The sequence below is a fragment of the Homalodisca vitripennis genome, chromosome 6 (genome assembly GCF_021130785.1).
Source record: "Homalodisca vitripennis isolate AUS2020 chromosome 6, UT_GWSS_2.1, whole genome shotgun sequence".
Lineage (NCBI taxonomy): Eukaryota > Metazoa > Arthropoda > Insecta > Hemiptera > Cicadellidae > Homalodisca > Homalodisca vitripennis.
In genome coordinates, this window is record NC_060212.1 from 30,504,367 (window position 1) to 30,527,493 (window position 23,127).

Consider the following 23,127-nt stretch of genomic DNA (forward strand, 5'->3'; position numbering starts at 1 on the left):
TACTTCTGACACTTCATAGTCCAAAAATTTTATTTTGGATACTGCTCAGTTTTAGGAACCAATGCTCTAAGCTACTTCTCTCGTTTAAAACAGGACTTCCAAAAGTCATTGTGCTTCATTAAAATCATGCCTGTGTAGCATTATTTTTTAAATAAAAATTCAAATTGTATCAAGAAACTTATGGGTCGAAAATTTGTTATTTCAAATTACTGACTTAATGAACAAACATATCATAATGCACAAGAAGGTGAACTGGAGCTAAACACAACAATCACATTGAATCAACCCTTCCTATCATAGCTACGTTATCCGTATAAGCGCCTATACATCCTGTTTTGAGGGTAAAAATTGTAAAAATCGGTAAGCATCAAAATTTATATTTTTCGTTTCAAACCAATTTAAGACGGAATATGTAAATATCCTTAGTATGATCCATTATATGAGAGCATGCTGCCACAACGTCCATCAGTTAAAACGGATTTTCAGACTTCGACAAGGTTCATAATTATTTTGGCTAGCTGAGCGTCAGCGTAGCGTTGAGGGGCTGGAAATATTTCATTTCTGTCTATCCGCCCACACGATATCTCAAGAAAGAACTGACCTATAGACTTGAAAGTCTCTAAAAATTACAGTCCATTCATAGCAAGACCGTAGCGTTATTTGGGCTCCACAGGCCTATTTTTATCCATTTGGGATCGATTACCTATTTATTACATGGGCGAGCTTAGCCGAACAAATCTAAACTTGTGACATAATTTGAATATTTTTCACTGTAAATGAGTTTGAAGGGCATTTTTGGATTTGTAGTAGGAATATGTTAATTATTTCTAATACGATATGCTTATACGGATGAGGATACAATTTTTTGGAAACAGACGGAAGAATGAAATACAGAGATCTATTTTGATTACTTGCGACATGGTTATGTTTGGAACATCGGAGCAATAAACGCTATGAGTAAATAAATAAATACCATTATCAATAATACTAAATCTGCCTTCAATTAAAATAATTTGATAATTTCAAAAGTTTGTCCAACTTTAGCTTGTGGTATTTTTTAGAGTTCAAGTAACATGTTTTATTTCTCTAATGTATGTGTGTGCTTTTCTCAGATTATTTCACTGATATACTTTATGTTTTTTCTTTACATGTCTTTATATAATTAATATTATCTCTCTATTATAATAATTATTTGTTTAAATATGTTTCTATAATTAGTATGTTTTAGAACGTCTTTCCATAATTAATATGTTTTAATATATATTTTTATAATTAATAGGTTTTAGAACGTCTTTCTTCAATAAATATGGTTTTAGAATGTCTTTTTATAGTTAATATGTTTTTAGAATGTCTTTCTATATCTAATATGCTTTATAATATCTGTTTTAATTAATATGCTTCAGAATACCTATAGCTGGATTACAAATTGTTATATCCTATTAAATCTGGAATTGGAATCAACATCAGAAAATGTTACTGCTTCATAAAATAAATAACGTGTATAGTTTTTTAAACTTATTTTTATACTTTTAACCACTAATTTCGACCAATCTATTATTTATGTTTAAATAAACAACGCGATTACCGCCGTCATTAAAAAGCGGCAAGATTTGCAGTACACTCTTGATGTACTTGGCGTATCCTGTGTTTGCAGGCGCTGACAGTATAGTAGCAAATTAGAAGAAACGCTGGGAGAATCGTATATAGCGCGGGTAAAACGGTCAGCAGCCACAGTATCTTTCCTATTAAATAGCCTTAGTGTAAAAATCATATGAAAACGATTGTTTTAGTTTAAAATTAATTTGTGGCGCCGAAATTATTGTGAATATAAAAGGACTTTTCGCACTTTGCCATCCAGTAGCGATAAAAGAAATCATCAGTAATAGTACAGTTCGACATATACAATTATATCTCCGCCTTAGACAGATTCTAAAGGATCAATGGGAACCATGCCCTTCCGATGGCACATGCAAGGAAAATACTTGTACTGCAGAAAAGATATACGCGTTATTTATCATTGAAACTTGTTATTATACGATAAAACAATGTTATTTTCATTGATGAATATATAAATCCAGAAATGGCAAAGGTTTAAACCAGAATGGGTTTAAAACTTTTTTGGGACACTTAGTAAAAATATAATTATATGGTACTGTTATACTTGTGTGTGCGTTTAGCGGTACGTCATGCTTTTCACAAATAATATTTGCTAAAAAACTAAGAATTTCGATCGAGTTTACCATTAAATAGGGGCTGTTCTAAAACGGCATTGGCTTTAACTCATAAACAATGTTAAAATATAACTACATTTCCTCCCTTATTTAATTAAATTCTCTTCACCTTAAAACGAAACATCTTTCTAAACTCTGTGACAGATGGAAACGTATTTATAATTTAACTTTGTTCCAAAATTAAAGGTAAAACTAATAATTCAGAGTAAAATAAAATATTATAAAAATTAAAAAATATTGCTTAAATATCTTCTCAATAATAAGTTTATTCAAAATGTATAAAATTTCGAATATTTTAATTTAGAACAACAATCTATATTAAAACCAACTACATTTCAAACATATGGGTTGGTTTAATTAAACTTAAAAAGCATTCATAATTAAAGTAACAAATACGTTGGTTTATTACATAACTTACAAACTCTTTACTTTTTTTATCACTTTTTAGATTTTGTTCTTAAAAAATTATAATTTTGTACACACAACAAATTCTTTATAAAAACGATGTTTCCAAAAATGGTTTTGATGGGTTGGATTTGATTACATTACATTTGCCACTGTAACCAGTAATTAAATATAAAATAAAACACTTGTATTGTCAAATAAGTACATTTAAATAATTATATAGAACACAGTATTGAGCAATCGATTTGATTATGACAAATTTTGATTAAAGATGACATTTTACTGTACTATAAAATGAATTTTTCCAATTTAAATAATTTTTCGTATTTTTAGATTTTAAAACCTTAATAATCAACGTTTTATTACACCACGTGTCGCGTAACAGACACCGCTGAGGTTGCAAGCAAAATGTCAAGTCTGTAGCTTATTTCATGACTGACAGATGGAACAAAAGATGATCCTCCGTCAAACAAAAGATAAATTAAGTCAACCTCCTGGGTAACAGTTATCAACGACGCGACGCTCAGCCAAATCCGTTGGTTGGACATGAAACATGATTCATTCTTGTCTATGCAGAAATTAAGTTTCATGAAATATCTCGACTACAGACGAAATATTTATCGAGATTATTGCCACATGATACTTTTTTGTTCATTGGGTTTCATATAAGTGTTCAAATAAGAAAATGCTACACACCATAAAACTATGTGTTGGGATAGTTAGACTACTCTGTTACCATGCCACATGTCAAAAACCATATGATTGTTCGCAGTTTATTTAAAATTATTTATTCTGCTATTCTCGTTGCCACCATGGTTATCTATAAGACCAATGTAAAATGTTCGCTTACGCTCAGCCAAATCCGATGGAGTGACGCGCTACCATCGAACTCGATGAAGCTTCGTGCAAATTTCGTCCTTGAGTTCTGTTCGTTTTCGAGATATCGTGCGGTAAAATAGATAGAAATGAATTTTGTCCAGCCCCTCGAGTGGCAGGCTTCGCTAATGCTCAGCCAATAATTGAGTTTACTCTAGTAAATATTAAATTTGCAAATTGTGATCTTATAACATTTTTTGCGTGATTATAAATGCTTTTAATCTGTGTACAGAAAGACGTCAAATGTTACAATGTTGTTGTCGTCTGACTGATAAGGCCACAAACATGTACCAGACGGTAGAGATAAAATAGACCCAATTCTAAAGGCGGAGTTTAATTATGTGGGTTCCGTACATAGTCTATATCTTACGATGGGATTTCAGGAATCCATCCCAAAAAACCAAAAATTATGCAAGGTATTTTGAAAATATAACATTTTCAACTGACAAGAGGTATACAAATAAATAAAAGAACATTCCACTGGACTAAAAAGCGTACGTTTTTTCACAATAGTACTTTTCCTTAAAATGCACGAGAAGGCAAACCGGAACAAAACCGTTATTAAAGCACAATTTACAAAAGTCAGTTACACAATGCGTAGATAAACAGATATAAGAGCGTGAACACAATAGCTCTGAATGGCTTGGTCACAATGTCTTTTTTCTTTTAAAGAAGAGGCTTATCCTCTTTTAAGCCTTATGCTGTCCCCTGTTGGCTACTGGCTTGCGCGAGGATCTTATCAAACAGATAAGGAGGAAAGTTGATACAGTCAGTACTGGTGGTCGTATACGATAAAAACTGTAAACAATTTACATAATGCTCCATAGAAACGCGTAGCTGTCTGAAAAGTGAGACGAACTGAATAACCTCTTTTCTGTGCTGGTGGTCATATACGATAGAAACTGTAAACAATTTACATAATGCTCCATAGAAACGCGTAGCCTTCTGAAAATCTGGGAGTGCCGATGGCCAAGCGGTCTAAGTAGTTGAACTTTGGGTCTGAGATAGAGATAGCGCAGGTTCAGATCCTGTCTGTGACCGTTCACTCTTTATCAGTACAATCAACCTCGTACTGTATCGACTCTCCCCTTTATTCTGTTTGATAAGATCCTCGCACAGGCCAGTGGCCCACGAGGACGAACGGAATAAGGCTTAAAAGGGGATAGGCCTCTTTTTTTTTAAGTGAGACTAACTGAATAACCTCTTTTCTAATGATAGTTATATACCCAAAGAAAATTGGTTGATGATAAACGTATGAGTATTTTAACAGTACCGTATGTAAATTAAAGATGACTGGAAGGGATGATGTTTTTATTTATAACAAATAATTTTAAACGACGGATTTTGAATGAAGTTCTCCGAGGTCTATGATGAACTTCGTTGACATGGGGTCTCCAAATCACACGAGAATTGAGTTTGTCGGATCTTAAAGTCTACAAATTATACAGAGCTAAATTCTCGTGGTTCAGATTCTACATAAAATTGAAAATCCCTTGGGTTGCACGTAGTAAATTTACTATGTTTTAATGAAATTTGCAACAAATTTGCCGATCTTAGCTAAACAATAAATTGTAAGTGTACTCTTATTCGATTTTTACTTAAATGAATAGTAAATAATCATCTACAGTTGAAGATTTGGCAATGTTTGGGTACGTATTACGGAACAGAGAAACGCGAAACAAAAGTGACTAATGTCAGGGAAAAATCAAGCCGCCATGTTGGTAGACGTGTGAGTGGTCCAGACTCTGTTGACTGTTGACAGTTATTACGCTGCCTTGGAGCTTGCATTATCACCAGTAAGCGCTGATAAGACACAAACAGCCTCCACGCGGCATGCAGCGCATCGCACTGCAATCTTCCTGGAACTGTAGGTAGGTGCAATATCGTACTGTAACAATTTAATACCGCAATATACTGTAACTTAGTCATACTGTCAAAGACAAGCAAGTTGCCACACATTTACATAGCTTTTAACTGAGAAATACACAACCACAATAAAGATAACAGACTAACTGTCCGCGTGATGTATTTATACGTTTCCGAGTGACGTGTCATGAGTTTATCATGGATTTAACGACTCCAACTGAACAAGATGCGCGTTCATGTTAAACTTCGACGATAAAACGCTGATTTAGTTCTCATGTCAGTGGTTTATTTAATAATCTTGCCTTCGAATTTAATGTATTCGTAAAAATTAAACCTACGTTATTCTTACGGCGTTAACAAATTGCACATGTTCTGAAAAATCCACGGCGACAATATTTTTGAAATGGTGGCTTTTTATTTTTTAATAGTTAGTATGCTATTCAACGTCCGAGACAATATTATGAGAAATATATGTCACCTTGAAAATTGCACTACAAAAATAAATGTTTAAAGTAGTAATAAATAAATAAAAAATAACTCAAATTTGTATGCCGGATGTAAATTCAATTGGGTAGTAAAATATTCTGGGATATAATTTGTCAAATTATTAAATTGACAATAGGGAATATTTACAGCCTGCCTCCTACAATTTTGAAATCTATTCAATGTCCGAGACAATATTATGAGAAATACATGTCATCTTGAAAATTGCATTACAAAAATAAATGTTTAAAGTAGGTAGTAATAAATAAAAAATAACTCAAATTTGTATGCCGGATGTAAATTCAATTGGGTAGTAAAATATTCTGGGATATAATTTGTCAAATTATTAAATTGACAATAGGGAATATTTACAGCCTGCCTCCTACAATTTTGAAATAATACTTTAAAGTTAATTTGTTTACTCTCAAAGAGGTACTTCTTGCAGTTCTGGAAGGCTAATAATGTTTCTATTGTTTTGTATAATTAATAAAAAAAACAAGATATTTGCATTAAATAAAACCACGTTCACTTTGTATATATCCTAAAAAAAGGTTTACTAACAACTTTAAATTATATACAATTGAAACGTTTTGAACCTAAATGATAAAAATAACAGCTTGTTTGCTCTTACGTGTTATGTACGAAATTATGTAAATTAGAATATTTTCAAAATAACTCAATGAAAAAACAATATATTTCTCAGCATTTTTGCGTATTCATAACAAGTTGACGGTGTTTCTATTCATTTTATTCCTCAATAATCAATTACTATTATAAAAAGAATAACACTATTAGTAATTGAACCAATAATATAATCAACAGTAAGAAAACTGAATGAAGTGTATGATGGCTCTATAAATCGACTGCGTAGAAAGACAGATGTCATCTAGAGCGGACAGTTGTTTGTACTAGGTGTTTCCCGAGCAACAAACTTGGCAAACGACAAATATTCAGTTTTCCAAGATTTATGCAGCAATGCAGCCGTGTTCAATTGGTTCTGGAACAATCTAGAGGAGGCAGCACATGACGCAATGGTCAACACTAGTGGCCAATAAAGGAACTACATCTCTATAAATACAAACACAGTGCATTGGCCAAGCGAGAACGGTCCAGGACTGTGCAATGGCCTATTTCGTCTTAATGTGTAAATAAGTTCTCTCGGCTTTTGAACGGAAAGGGGAAACAATTGAGTTTAAATTCTTTGTTTAAAGTTTATTAATGACGATGGAAGGTTTGAAAGGATAACAGGATTTTGGTCATTTGCCATCTTTATAGGTTACAAAAGGTATAACACAACGTTTCGAGGATTGAAATCTATCCTCTTCGTCAGGTCGGGGAGGTTTTAATACACACAAAAATAAAGAACAGAAAGAAGGAAAAGAAAAAAGGTGTTTAAATGTTCAACACTGAAAATATATTAAATTAATTTTTTTTATTCCTACCATAGCTACGTTGTGTGTAGAAACCCCGACTTAAAGATCGTGTTAGAAACATCGTGGTCCACTGAATCGTGCATCTGATGAGACAGTGAGACTGTCGTTATCCGTCGTCTATCCTTTTAGGGGTAACTCTCAAATTTGAAAGTCCTACACTTGAAATTTGATAACTATGCTCCTATTGCTCTAAGGAATAGGCCTATTGATTTTAGGATCAGAAGGGTAAAGAGCCTTAGGTGTCTCTGTGCGAAAATTCTTGAGCGAAATGTTTTAGAGACTTGAAATTTGGTATATACCGGTAGCTTCCTTTTACTTTAAGGAAGAACTCTATTGATATTAGTATCAGAAGGGTAACGGGCAGCGTGACTGTCTGTATGTGCGATAATTCTTAATCGGAAGGTTTTAGAGACTTGAAGCTTGGTTTGTAGATTACTCTTAGTCCAAGGTAGTGTTGATGTTGTGATCAAAAGGTTAAATGGAAGTTCATCTTTCTGTTTGTACTCATAGTGAGACAATTAATTCTTTATGTTTATAAGTTCTTTCGAGTCCTTCGATACTTCGTTATTTCGGTTTTTTACTGATCTTTTTACAAAAAGTATTTGTCGTTACATGTACCCAGGTTTGGGCTTATTTCACAACTAAACGTTTGACAAAGTTAATTTTAAATACTCGTATGACGTTATTCTTCTTGGGTAAATCCTTGTGTACGGTAATTAATACTGTAATAATGTAACAGTTCAAAAGGACCAAATTAATTCCGAAAGCCCAACTTACTTGTAGATCTGTGTAACTCACCTTGTAGTTATAAAGTTTTCTCATGGGTCGCAAAAGTAAAATACGGGTAATAAATTTTCGAATTAGCACTAATGTAAATCAAGATTTAATTTTAGATAATTTGATTAATTTGATCATTTTTCATAACATCGTGAACCAACACATTCGAAGTGTTTGATTTTCCCTATCCCAGATGAACCGTTTATCCAATCAGTGACGTAACGTAACAGCAGTATTACCACACTAGTGCTGTAATATAGGTTACTATTGTTCAACGCTTATCAATGGAAGTTTAATCTGCGGGCTGATCAGTGCAACTGACCAGAGTCAGGAGTCTTTTTGTGAGAAGTTTAAGCAGAATTTGTAGCCTCCAAGTCACGTGATGTTAATCTGAGGTAACTATTAACTAGAGATTGGCCAATACACTGCCTTGTACTTAAAAACCTCAATCATTAGTTAATAGAAAACAGAGATAACCTTCCAATGTAGGAATACCCTAAAAATTGGGGTTAGGTCAATATATTGCGATCAACATTTTATTAATCATCTGCCATTTCATAACTGTTCGGATATTGTGTCTTAATTTATCAGTTTTTCTCGCTCTTTAATGGTTTATCCTTTAAAAAAGAAATAGTAAAAACAGTATTTTCGTAAAATTTGCCATTTTATATAACTTCGTACGTACAAGACAGTAAATATTTTTACGATAGTTGCAATTACAAATCAGGTTTAATTACAGCATAAGCAGTATTACAAAGGTTGAGGGGAGGATTTTGTTAATGGAGGGGAGTGAGGGGGAGTATGACTCAGGGTGCGCCACAATCAATACCCCCTCCCCCACCATATCGACCGTCAAGTCGTCTAGGCTGCCGTGATGGTCCATGGTAAGTGTTAAAAACTCATAATTCGATAAAACCTCCTTTGTTTAATGATATCTCAAAAAAGCACAAATTGTTTAGTCTAATAGCCAGAGATTTTTATAATTCATTGTTGTTTTCTTCAAACTTTATTCAAATATCAGTTATTTATATGACGAACATAAGTTGAGTTAGGTATTTTGCAGTAATATTGGTCTTAAAGGTGAAATTCGTCTTACCTCAGAAACCCATTTAAAATATTCTTATTAGTAAATTAATAATAATTATAAATATATGATTAATCTATGGAAAATAGCAAATGGACCTTGTAAAATCAAAGTTATTGTCTTATTGGCCATTATTGTCAAATGTTATGAAACAGAGAAAGCTCCCAACAGCTGATATTAAAGATAGATCAATTGCCTTTTTTTAGATTTCTTGATTTATGAAACTCATTATTAATTTAATATTACAATATAGGGATTTAATGTAATTTTAAACATCTAACACAAAATGGTATATTGTAATGCAATTTCACCTTATCATCCAATGAATGGTTTAAGATAGATCTACTAATTCTAAAAAAAATATAAAAATAAAAATCTGACCCACCAACTTTTTATTAAGAGTTGTTATTACTAATTTACAATTTGTTAGTCTAAAATAAATCCAAGCCATTAATTTTGTTTAGTAATCTAATATTTGTTTTCACCACTTATTATCCTGTTATTGAAAATATAATTTTTCTGCATTACTTGTGAATAAAATCAAACATTAAACGTATTGTCTAAAGAAAGTTTCAAATTTTATAGAACAATAAATTTGTCAGCGTTATTTTTTATTGTTTTTACAGATATAGTGTAGAAAATCTAAAAGGCATTAATTAAAAAGTTAATCAATACAATATTCATGAGAATTCCTTCTTTTATTGTTTGTAGAGCCTCTAAATTTAAGAAAATAATATTTAAATGAATGTTTATTTAGCAAGTTGATTTGTTTTAGAAAATATGCTTTGTTTATATCCATGCCTAACGGGTTAAATATAAATACATTTTTTGTTATTTGTGCTGATATATATTCAGTAATTCAATAAAAACATTAGATTTATGTATATTATTATTATTATTCATGGGACTGAAAAAAATTTAAATTCTGTCTGTCTGTCTGTCTACAGGATTAATTTTTATCTGTTTGTTCATTCATATCTCGAGAACAAACGGATATTTGGAACGAATTTTGTATGAAACTTAATTTATATCTAAGTAACACGGGTTTGGTGATTGTGCATGTCACTCTAAGGGGTTAGCTGAGCGTTAGTGAATATGTTTACATTGGTTTAATGGGTAACCATGATGGCAACGAGAAAAAAATCAGAATAAATAAAATCTGTAAACAAACTGAATACACACAAATAATAGGGAGAGGATATTTTAAAAGCTCATTCTGTATGTCTTGATTATAATTTACTGGTACTGAGAGAAAGACCTCGCTGGTGAAGTTGTAAAGTAGAATAACGTAGAATACACACAAATAATAGGGAGAGGATATTTTAAAAGCTCATTCTGTATGTCTTGATTATAATTTACTGGTACTGAGAGAAAGACCTCACTGGTGAAGTTGTAAAGTAGAATAACGTAGAATACACACAAATAATAGGGAGAGGATATTTTAAAAGCTCATTCTGTATGTCTTGATTATAATTTACTGGTACTAAGAGAAAGACCTCGCTGGTGAAGTTGTAAAGTAGAATAACGTAGAATACACACAAATAATAGGGAGAGGATATTTTAAAAGCTCATTCTGTATGTCTTGATTATAATTTACTGGTACTGAGAGAAAGACCTCACTGGTGAAGTTGTAAAGTAGAATAACGTAGAATACACACAAATAATAGGGAGAGGATATTTTAAAAGCTCATTCTGTATGTCTTGATTATAATTTACTGGTACTGAGAGAAAGACCTCGCTGGTGAAGTTGTAAAGTAGAATAACGTAGAATACACACAAATAATAGGGAGAGGATATTTTAAAAGCTCATTCTGTATGTCTTGATTATAATTTACTGGTACTGAGAGAAAGACCTCACTGGTGAAGTTGTAAAGTAGAATAACGTAGAATACACACAAATAATAGGGAGAGGATATTTTTAAAAGCTCATTCTGTATGTCTTGATTATAATTTACTGGTACTGAGAGAAAGACCTCGCTGGTGAAGTTGTAAAGTAGAATAACGTAGAATACACACAAATAATAGGGAGAGGATATTTTAAAAGCTCATTCTGTATGTCTTGATTATAATTTACTGGTACTGAGAGAAAGACCTCGCTGGTGAAGTTGTAAAGTAGAATAACGTAGAATACACACAAATAATAGGGAGAGGATATTTTAAAAGCTCATTCTGTATGTCTTGATTATAATTTACTGGTACTGAGAGAAAGACCTCACTGGTGAAGTTGTAAAGTAGAATAACGTAGAATACACACAAATAATAGGGAGAGGATATTTTAAAAGCTCATTCTGTATGTCTTGATTATAATTTACTGGTACTGAGAGAAAGACCTCACTGGTGAAGTTGTAAAGTAGAATAACGTAGAATACACACAAATAATAGGGAGAGGATATTTTAAAAGCTCATTCTGTATGTCTTGATTATAATTTACTGGTACTGAGAGAAAGACCTCACTGGTGAAGTTGTAAAGTAGAATAACGTAGAATACACACAAATAATAGGGAGAGGATATTTTAAAAGCTCATTCTGTATGTCTTGATTATAATTTACTGGTACTGAGAGAAAGACCTCACTGGTGAAGTTGTAAAGTAGAATAACGTAGAATACACACAAATAATAGGGAGAGGATATTTTAAAAGCTCATTCTGTATGTCTTGATTATAATTTACTGGTACTGAGAGAAAGACCTCGCTGGTGAAGAATAACGTAGAAGAGGACCTCGCTGGTACTGAGAGAAAGACCTCACTAAAGTAGATAAAGTAGAATAACGTAGAATACACACAAATAATAGGGAGAGGATATTTTAAAAGCTCATTCTGTATGTCTTGATTATAATTTACTGGTACTGAGAGAAAGACCTCGCTGGTGAAGTTGTAAAGTAGAATAACGTAGAATACACACAAATAATAGGGAGAGGATATTTTAAAAGCTCATTCTGTATGTCTTGATTATAATTTACTGGTACTGAGAGAAAGACCTCGCTGGTGAAGTTGTAAAGTAGAATAACGTAGAATACACACAAATAATAGGGAGAGGATATTTTAAAAGCTCATTCTGTATGTCTTGATTATAATTTACTGGTACTGAGAGAAAGACCTCGCTGGTGAAGTTGTAAAGTAGAATAACGTAGAATACACACAAATAATAGGGGGAGGATATTTTAAAAGCTCATTCTGTATGTCTTGATTATAATTTACTGGTACTGAGAGAAAGACCTCGCTGGTGAAGTTGTAAAGTAGAATAACGTTGGAGACATCCTCAAAAAAGACACGAAACAAGTTTTTACTTTCTGGGAAGCCACCTATTCTAAATTGAGGTTTGTCCTGTGTTTTATCTTAAAAACTAGCATTGCTTAAAATTGTTTATCTGTATTTTCTGAATGTTTTCGTAGCATTTTAAGAAATTATTAATCTGTAAAATAAAAATGTTTATCTTAAATATCTAGGAAATTAATAATGATAAAACACTTTTGGATAGTATCAAAATGCTTATTTTTGTTCCTTTTCCAAGAACTTAACACAACTGGGTTTACAATCTAAAAATGGTAAGTCAGACGTACTTCCAATTTTGTGCACATTCTTTCAAAATTTTGAGTTACCAGAACATTAGTCCTACTTACATAAACATACCATATTTTCGTTACATATTCCCCAAATTTCAGTTTTCCAACATTTTGTTGTCCAAAGAGATTTCGATCACCCCGTGTATGGTACTCTGATAGTAATTTTGTTTGGATGAGAAATACAAAGTAATTTATTAATTACGTTTATGTCCATATTGTGATACAATTGTGTCATCCCAATAGACAGCCAATCCTACAACAAGAGCGGTCAGCCTAGATGTATTGAAATCTTTGCTCCTGTTGCACCTTTCGATGGCGCTTGGTGAAAGATCACAAAACCATCCAAATAAGCATCCATCAGTGTATTTAAGCAGCTTATCAATACTTCAGATACCCATGGTTCAGATTCATAATTGACTCCCTTAGATGATATATCTTATTAGGCTATTAAGTAAGTAACTTGCTGAGATTGTACTTGGTAACAAGGGTACACCTCTCAACCTATATTCATATTGAAAAAAATAATTTATGGGTTATGGTAGCTCCAGTTGGCAATTGGTACTCACAGATTTCTTTTTATGCCAAAAACATATGGATAACCAAACTTGTAACCTATGAGATGTCAAAAAATGTTATTTTTCATACGGTTAGTTTTACAAAATATCCAGAATAGCATTACTGTTGCTACAATTTAAAATAATGTACTTGTGACTTTGCGCCTGTTTTTGTGTTTGCTCTAATTTGCCTTTTGTTGTTTTAGATGGACTATGGAGTGGACACTATTACACCGGTCGATTCCCAACAGCCCCAGCAGTCCAAGTCTTGGATTGGATTTCCACTTAACCGTAAGGCATTACACTTTGTTACAATAACAAACTTCTACAATACTTAGAAATGAATTAGTTTTCATTTGCATTTAAAACACAGTCTTGGAAATGTGTGTAAGGGCATGAAATCCATGCCCTTCTTGATATCTATAAAAATTCCAAATTGACGAATAAAAAAAGGTGCCTGTGTGAATTAAAGTTTTTTTGTAATGGGAGGGTGTTTTATAAGCACATTATGCCAGTGCCCTTTACTACTAGCCTTAAACAAAACATCAATTTGAGACAAAACTTTCTTAAACCTACCCTTGCAAACTTTGAATATTTTTCTTGGGTAGACTTATTTGTTATTTGTTTGTTGGATTCTAATAAAAAAAACTTTGACAGTATTGTCTGTAACTCTTATTCAAACTAAAACTTTGAGTAGATATGTTTTTGGAATGATTAATGCAGACCGAACTAATTTGTTGTGTCAGATTACTATTGATTCAGTTCTGCGTGCCAGTTACCTGATTCATACATTTCTCCTTCAGGCTAATTACTCACTCATAATTGGTTGGTTTTCTGTTTTTTACAAAATGTAAATGGTGTTTTACAATATATTGTGTGTAATGTATAATGAAACATAAAAATGAATTTTAAGGTATAAAGAATATTTTATTATTCACAAGTCTAAACAATTATAATAATGAAAAGATTATAATGCACTTGTTCAAAATTATGGGGTTTTTGAATCTGAGCGCAGATCAACCAGGAATCTTCATCTTCACGTTTCTAATGTCACCATAGTATTATTACACCATGTTTGACTAATTTTTGTATGTAAAGAACTAGGTAGAGTACGCTTGGTTTCTAATGTACACAGTTTGGGGTATTGCCCCGCTGCATCTTGCATAATGTTCCAAATCTGAGGAATAGTTATACTTCTGTGGGAGATAACAGTTTGAAGACGATATTCTTCCAGCATGATATACAATGTCACTTCCCAAAAAGAAACTTGAGGTGGGCAGAAGAACTTCTCTTATTTAACACCAGCGACTTTTAAATAAAATTATTTCAGAGGAGGCTGGCACTCTGGGTGTTTTTTTTTTATCTCTTAGAACAAGAAGCGTAGAAAATTGCACCTAATCCTGTAAGGATCTTTGCAATGCTTCCGGAGTGACAAGATATTCTGGATGGGTGAGGTTGGGGATAGAGGCCCTCTCCTGTTTAGAGAGGAAAAATTTAGGGCACTGATCTGAAGTCATGTCCTCTCGGAAAAAGGGAAAGTCAGCTCTGAACCAGCCTCTCCAGTCAAAGCAGGCAGGGGGTGGCACACCTTTATGTCTAGGCTGGCAAGAACCTTTAACTGTTAGGGATTGTATGCTACCAACTCCAACAGTCATCTCCCGAAAAAAATTACTTATATCACTGCTTGTAAGAAAATATACATGTACATTTACTTATCAATGAGTTATGTTTATTTTGAAAATTAGAATATTTTCTTAATGATTAAGTATCTATTTTCAAGGAATGAATGAACATCACATGTTTTGTCCTTTATTGGTTGGGTATTTGAATGGGTCCCTCAAACAACGTTGTAACTGACAAAAGTGAAATTTTTCAGGAAGTGAAAAAAACTTTCTGGTTGGGATATTTTCTGTGGAGATGAAGTTATTTTGATGTAAAACTATTCATTGTACAAAATAACAACTATATAACAAATATTAACTTTAAATGTACTGCGTAACTTGAGTTGTAAGTGGATTTACATTCAAATGTTATAGAACAATATTGTAACTAACGGCAGTTACAACGTTGAGAGTTGTAACCTAATAGCTAAGAGTATTTTGGATACTTGCTATTGTTATATGCTAAAAAACTAGAAAATGTAACAGAAATCCTCTTACGATCACATAATCAATATTACATTTTAAATATGCAATAATTTGCTACCTACATGACATTACATTATATTTACATAAAAAAAGTTTTCCTTATAAAGTATTTTAATTATTTGTTTTTATAAATCTCTACATTCTTTATACACTTAAAATTGTTCCTCACTTCACTGTCCAATAGCGATCCAACCAATAAAAAATACAATTAAAACATTAAAAATATGTGTATAGAGAATTTATCCCAAGACTGACCAATGAGGGACATTAAATTTACTTCAAATTCTTGAGAAAAATTGGTATTAGATAGTATTTTCCAATGTTCAATACAATTTTGAAAGTATGTTTTAGAACAGAAGAGCTTTTCCATTTATACCAAAACTACTATTAACCTATTGGTTAATAGTAACCAATAGGTAAATGGTACCAATTGGTATGGTAACAATGGTATTGGTATTCCATTGTTACAATATATAATTTTTAAAGTTTCAAATATATAGCATAAAAAAAATTCCCCTTACCTGGAGAATAAACAACATTAATACAAGGTAAAGGCAACTAACTAGCTTGGATCAACATATTCAAAAATTTACTATCTTTACCTCAATTTCAACATGTTGTATATCCTATGTGGATGTCCTATGGTGTGAATTGTTAAACTGTGGTAAAGATAATAACAATTGATGTTGTAGTTACCATAAACGCCAACACTTTAGTCCACTTCAAAATATTTTTTTTAACATCGAAACCCATTCGATCCCTATTTCCGTATATATATGGATGTCAAGAATATCTTCACAAAATTAACTGTTCCAAAAAGTTCACAAATTAACTGTTTAAAACATAAAACGTAACGAAACTTATACTTGTACTGTACCAAAATGATCACAAGCAACCAAAATTTGTAATAAAATCATGAACGTAAACTGTATGGTATTTTATAAATTATAATCTGTGGCATTGCAACCAGCTATGCTTCTATTTATAAATCAGCTGTAAACTACAATTATATGCAGTTTATTTTTGAGTGACTATTGCATTGTTGTTTGAATTTATACTTAGTTATTTTTAGTATTATTGTTTTATGTGGTTATATTTCACACCAGTGCTTTTTATTTGATATTAAGCATATTTATTTTAACTTTTACTAGTAATGCTGATTAAACTTGCAATTTCTGATTAAAATATCAACCTGTAAAAATCTTATAGGATAATTATTTATTTAAATAAATAAATTTAATTTGGTATAATTGTTTATCTTTGTCGTAGTATATAAAGTATAAGATAAGAGCTTACTATTTCTTGTATACCACTCTCATAAACACAAATTCTTAAAAGGTCATAAAAGTTTTTTTGGACAATTTCTTCTTAGTATTGATTTAGTAGTTGTTTATGATTTATAGTACGACTAAATATCTTTCACTGCTATTATAATTTTATTTATCTCTACCACTATCATGCTGAATAAAGGGCAATATTTAAAATTTATTGACAATCGTGTAAAATAATAAACTTTACAAAGCTCTACAAGTAATAGTGCTGCGGTTTTTATCACATACATTGGAGTATCACTGGGATTTTAGGTTTTATTTTAGTAACGAGATCAAAGGGTTTAAACCTGTAAGAAAAACTATATGTAAAAAAATTATATTTTACATTTTACAGAAAAGTATTGTTTTAATTCAGGGTTTCCCAGTTTATAAAAGTAGTACAATATCTAACTTTTTTAGGCACAGAAGGAGAGAAAGAACCAATAAAGTATGGCTGTGAAGACCACTGGACTTGGAACAGACACGATCGAAGTCATGAGGTAAAATATATAGTAATAAGAGACATATCTAAAAAGTTTAATTTATTTAGGGTACAATATTATCTTAGTAATAATAATATTATTACTATTATTGATTTAAATCTGTGATGTTTGAAAAAAATTAGCAATTAAAAAATCTTACGTCCTTTCTTTCCCAATTAATAATTACTTCCACATTCTTTGTTCAGCTTCAAACAGAATCTCTGAGTTCCCCAGTTTCAGTTTCTGAGTCCCAAGCGATGATCTGTTCAACATTATGAATCATATTAACTGTCTTGTAAAATTCCAGAGGATTAAACATTAAAATAGTTAGGCCACTCTACACTCTTAGCCGTTTGGTTTAATCTTTTTCTCTCAAGAACGTCTTTTTTTCAACGCTTTTCCCGAACTGAATTGTAATTTTATTTACCTATAACTTATTCACCCCTCCAATATTTTAAAATGTTCTTGAATGAAATTTATATTTAGTGCATTGTACAATAACAATTATTGGTCACCATAATGTTTTATTGCAAGAGATTATCATTAAGAAGCATTTCTGAAATCTACTGAAGAGAAAAACTTCCTTTACATTGAAATATTTTCCCTATTTGGTGTAGGTGCGGCTGTATGGGTCCGGCATGCGAGTGGCACATTTCCACCCGAACTGGAGCTCAGGGACGGCTGGCGTGCGTGGAACTCGTATTCTCAACAACGGGCGCTACTACTGGGAGGTACAGGTCTCCCAGCGCATCTTCGGGACCAGCATGATGTTCGGCATCGGCACCAAGAAGGCATGCCTACACAAGAACGTTTTCACCAACTTGATCGGTGAGGACGAGAACAGTTGGGGCCTCAGCCACAAGGGACTGATATGGCATCGAGGATTGTGGGTACAGTACACGATCCCCTTCCGTGAGAATCAGGCCACCACTGTCGGCATCCTCTTCGATGGTGTGGAGGGCACGCTGACCTTTTACAAGGACAACAAGTGTCTCGGTGTTGCGTTCAGGAACTTACAGCAAGTGCGAGAGCCGCTCTACCCGATGGTGTCATCGACAGCGTGTAAGACGGAGATGACTCTATCGTACATGCGCCGTGACTTTGTTAACCTACAAGACAGATGCCGGGCTGTCATATTGAAGTTTGTAAAGACAAAAGCTGACCTGGACCAACTAGAATTGCCACCCATGATCAAGAACTATCTCGCAGAAGCTATCTCTCGGAATTTTGTGCCGGTGAATTATTACATTTTAAATGTTTAAGGGCATTGTAAATATTTTGTACAGTGTTTGATACAGGAATAAATGTATTATTCAGGAATGTACGCACAAACCCCAAAAATTAATAGGACTGCGTAGAATATTTGTTGTTTTTAAAATGAGAAGGAATCAATTAACTCTGTTCAAGAACATTACATGATATGTAAATATTTTTTCTTAACTAGTTATTGTTTCTTATAATGACTAGAAGAATTAGTAATTTACAGATTTCATCTATTAATTAAAGGCATTTGTGAATACTTTCACATATTCTTGTGCTGTGCATTTAATTTTGTGATTTTAGTTTTAAGGCATTTGGTTACCTTTGATTTTGTTACCATTATTTCTAGGTTGTACTGATTTATTACTTTTATCATACGAGTCACTTTAGTTTATTCAATTGTGTTACAAAAGTATACAGTTGATCTGTCTGTCAGCTTGCTTGGAACAATTCATAGAATTGGCAGCAGGAGATTAGAACAAAGATGTTCATCTCTTACTGGAAAAACCAGACCAGGAGGAGACAGTAAAAAGACAGGATCTGTTCATATGTTTAAAGACATAACAGGAGCAGTAGTTATTTCTTCCTGAGCCATGAGCAGGATTGTAAAGTTTAACAAGTTTGATACAAACATGATTTATTGCAGGAATTTGTTGTTCTCACTATTTTGGTGGTGTCGCCCTGTAAGCCAGCTATTTAGAGGTACAGTTTTTGAGGGTGACTTAGTTAGATGTATTTAAATTAATTTTCATCCTGCATCCTACTAATTTGACATCTAATTTAACCTTTTGGGTGATACAGAGCTTTCAAGAAATATCCAAGTTTACCTGTAGCAAATAATTTGAAAGTTTAAATAACCATTCCTCTTCAAGAACAAAACTAGACCATTTTTGATCATGGTAAAATAGTGGTTGAGTTCAGATCAGGGCAGTTTTGGAGTAAGGAACAATATTTGTTGTCACATAACATGATATTTGTTATGATGAAAGAACAGTTTAAGTTTTAACACATTTACTCATGTTTTTATAAATTTCTTAAATGCACAAGCTCAGAAAATTTTTTACATCTAAATTTCAGGTGATGAATAACTGTGCATTGTAAGTTAAAAAATCAAAATTACTTTGGCTACATTCCAGTACAGGCAAGACGTGATAGGGAAGTAACTTATTTATTTATTTATTTTTAGTAACTAAATTAACTAATACAATACAGTATTTGAACACATCTCTGTCTAAAATACGCAACATGTTTAATCTTATTACACTATTTTATAATTCGTCTGTTACTCTGCATTCTGTAAATAGGCATTACCTTAAAACTGACTTTGGAAAATCCCTTAGACAAATCTAGTCCTAGCAGCTACAGTAAAACATTGAGTGTTACTGTTTTAGTGAATCGTTTAGAATTAGCGTAAAATATGATTGCTTACTGTCATATGAACTTAGCAGTCTGAAATAAATGTTCTTGTTGTCATAGTCGTCTTATAGTTGATAATATGTTTTCGCTTCCGCATTTAATATGATGCTTTAGTGTAAAGTGTTTTATACGATTAATTTAATATTGTTTGCAAGACAATAAGCACGAAGTAAGTTACATTAACTAACCAAAGACGGCTGCAGTAAATTAATTCGAGAGCATTTCCACTTATGAAAGCTCTATAGATATATTTTAATATTTGAAACACAGATGATGGCTATGTTTATTGTAATATAATAAGAAATGCTAATTTTATATCTGTCTAAATCATAAGCCATTGTTTACGGATATGTATATAATTGAATACATGACTTTATTCAACACAGTTATAAAATATTAATACATACTTCTAGGTGTATGTGTGTGTGTGTGTGTGTGTGTGTGTGTGTGTGTGTAAAGGCCGGTATTGACAGTGCGAGGCTGCTCGCTGCGAATGCCTCGTGCCATCTGCCTCAGGGTGAGCTCTTCAGCTAGCATCTAGTTTGTAACCACGAATGCTCACTGCGAGCACGTGAACCACCCGCATTCATAGTGAAGACCGTCGGAACAATACGTTTTTTTTTCTAGAAATGCCCAAGTTGCTGCCACTGCTTTTATTGTGATGGCGACGATTATTAGGAAAAAACAACAGAAAAACGACGTAAACCCCGTTGGTGGATCATAAAATTTATCGAAATCGGTTATCATTGACTGCGATATTTCGCGCCACAAGTCTTCTCTCTTGTTTTTATTATAATATTCAGGGTGTTTCGAGTCCCACAGTAAACGTTTGGTTTCATAACACTTCACTAATTGTCTGATTATATCATGATTATCCATGATGACAGTTTCTTTGTGGAGGTTTATTGGTTTGCAGTGCAGAATTGTGTCTTGTATGGTGCGAGGCAGATAGCGCAGGTATCCATTTGACGCACAGCTCGGAGCGAGTCACCTTAGAGCACTGCTCTAAAACCGACAAACACATGGCTCGCCTAACATTGTGCGACGCGTACGCCTCATAGCGAGCAACCCCGGTATCCAAAGTCCGAGGCAAAGCCGAGCATCCGCCACGAGGCATTTGCAGCGAGCAGCCTCGCACTGTCGATACCAGCCTTAAGGATGTGCGTGTGTATGTATATTATTATTACCGTACATTAATTTTATTCTAAATGCAATGGATGTAAGAAATATAGAAGCTGCATATGTTCAGATATCAATATAATAAGTATTGCTGCTTTTTTTTGTAAAGATTTCTACTGGTGCAATCAGTGTTTGAAATGGATTGTCCGGACGAAGTTGTCCTACCCTTATTCTCAAGTGAAAACACGATTAGAAAAGACGTGTGTTAGATAAGTCGCACAGGCCAAAAATATACAGTGTTCACCTTATAAACAGGCTTTGGGTTTGGTTCGATGAATATCACCATCTGTTTGCTGGTTTGAGAAAAGGTGCAAACAGGCTTTTGGAGTACACCAGAATGTCAGTTGGCATTTTTACCAGACCTGATAAGGCACCTTTGGGAAAAGAAAATAGTAGGTTTACGACAGCAAGTAAAGCCGAGAAGGGACTAGGTGGATGTTTCGGTCCAATATGATGGCAATATCTTGCAGCCAGTGTGGAGTGTTCTCCATATTCACAACTGAAACATTAAATTTTGAATTACCGCTGTAAAGCTCAACACTTAGCAGGCGTATCATCTCCAAAGCCTTACTGTATTTTCACATTGAAAAACGTAGTCCAAAAGGGACAGTTCTGAAGTAGAGCATCTTAAAAATTAATGACTTTGTTCATTTTACACTAATTCATTCAAAGTAAATTTAATATTGTCCTTAAATTTCCACCAGAACACAAACAGATAAGGGATTATCTAGTTTCTTTCTTACTGAACTTAAAGATATCTTCTGTCCGCATATATTAATAGCCACCTTGATTGTTGTCCCATAAGAACAATGTTAAACTTCAAATACCTATTATACCCTTAGTTTTAATTGTGAACTAATTAGAAATGTCTCATTTTAAAAGATGTGATGCTTGTCGAAACGCTTTTAGTTTTTCCTATGTATTTTTATAGTTATTCAGAAGAAACTTCTCAAACTTGTTTGTACTCCATTGTTGAACTATTAAAAATTATACATTTTACAAGAAAAACTAAAAGCATTTGGATGTAAGTTGTATTAATATTTTTAAAATCATGATTCTACTAATGAAACTAAGGTTGTAGAAGTGTTTGGTTTTTATATTGTTCTTACGAGGTAAAGCACAATTTCATTTCATCACAGCTGGCTGTTACGAAGGTGTTGTAGTAAGTCATATATATTTTTTCATCCATTGCTTTATCAAGTTAATAAAAATTTTTAGTTTTTCAACGTTTAACGGTTTTTTTTCTCTTATCAATAAATGTAATTTGAATCAGTTACTATTTGACATAGAATATTATATTTTTGTCCTTTTTCAGTTTTATATTTAAATATTTGTATTTTTTGTTTGTTTTAACTTCTCCTGTATCAGTGTCAATGTGGGTTACAGAAAAGCAAGAACTTAATACAGGAGCAAGTGTAAACAAATTGCAGTTAAGAATATGTCATGTATATTGCAAACTGTGTTGTTTTTCATATTTTGTTGATTCACTTTTATTTAATTTAGGCTAGAAATATATTTTCTGTACAATTGTTCGTAGTATTATAGTAGTCGTAATTGTAGGCTACTCATATGTCTAAGCCGTGGATGTCTCCGGTGTGCCATACATTGTGCAATATTTTACTATCATACATGTTTTGTTACATTACGTTTGCTTTAGATTAGAACTTCTGTACTGAATATGCTTCTTTTGATAAATGACTTCTGAATCGATTTTGGTTTTGTTGTTCATTACAATCCCATACCAAATTTTCTCTGAATTCATAATACAAGGGCTATTCTGTAACAGATGTTTTGAAATAAAATATTAACCAACTAAAATAGGAACATTTTATTATATATTTTTAAAAGCTACTCTCTTAGGCTATTTTTCAATATAATTCCAGTTCAAATTGAGAAATTTATCTTTACGTGACACAAATTTTTCGATTCCAGCTTTGTAGAAATCTGGCACCTGAAATCTTAACACTGATTAACGCTAGTTCAGCGTCACTATAGAAACGCTGTGTTGCAAGCCAGGTCTTCGTCGTTGGAAAGAGGTGATAGTCGCTTGGTGCCAGATTTG

The 23,127-nt window shown here is 32.7% G+C and overlaps 1 protein-coding gene across 3 annotated transcripts; it reads left to right on the forward strand.

Annotated features, from left to right (window-relative positions):
* Positions 1 to 5,228: 5,228 nt before the first annotated feature.
* LOC124364180 (SPRY domain-containing SOCS box protein 3) lies at positions 5,229 to 22,775 on the forward strand. 3 transcript variants are annotated; one of them, XM_046819466.1, is made up of 4 exons: positions 5,229 to 5,383; positions 13,478 to 13,562; positions 17,149 to 17,228; positions 17,828 to 22,775. In XM_046819466.1, exons 2-4 carry the CDS (start codon positions 13,478 to 13,480, stop codon positions 18,470 to 18,472), a joined length of 810 nt encoding a protein of 269 aa, XP_046675422.1. In that variant the 5' UTR covers positions 5,229 to 5,383; the 3' UTR covers positions 18,473 to 22,775. The 3 variants fall into 3 exon arrangements, with proteins under 3 accessions (XP_046675422.1, XP_046675421.1, XP_046675420.1); XM_046819465.1 differs by lacking the exon at positions 5,229 to 5,383 and adding an exon at positions 8,665 to 8,955; XM_046819464.1 differs by lacking the exon at positions 5,229 to 5,383 and adding an exon at positions 13,306 to 13,363.
* Positions 22,776 to 23,127: the final 352 nt, after the last annotated feature.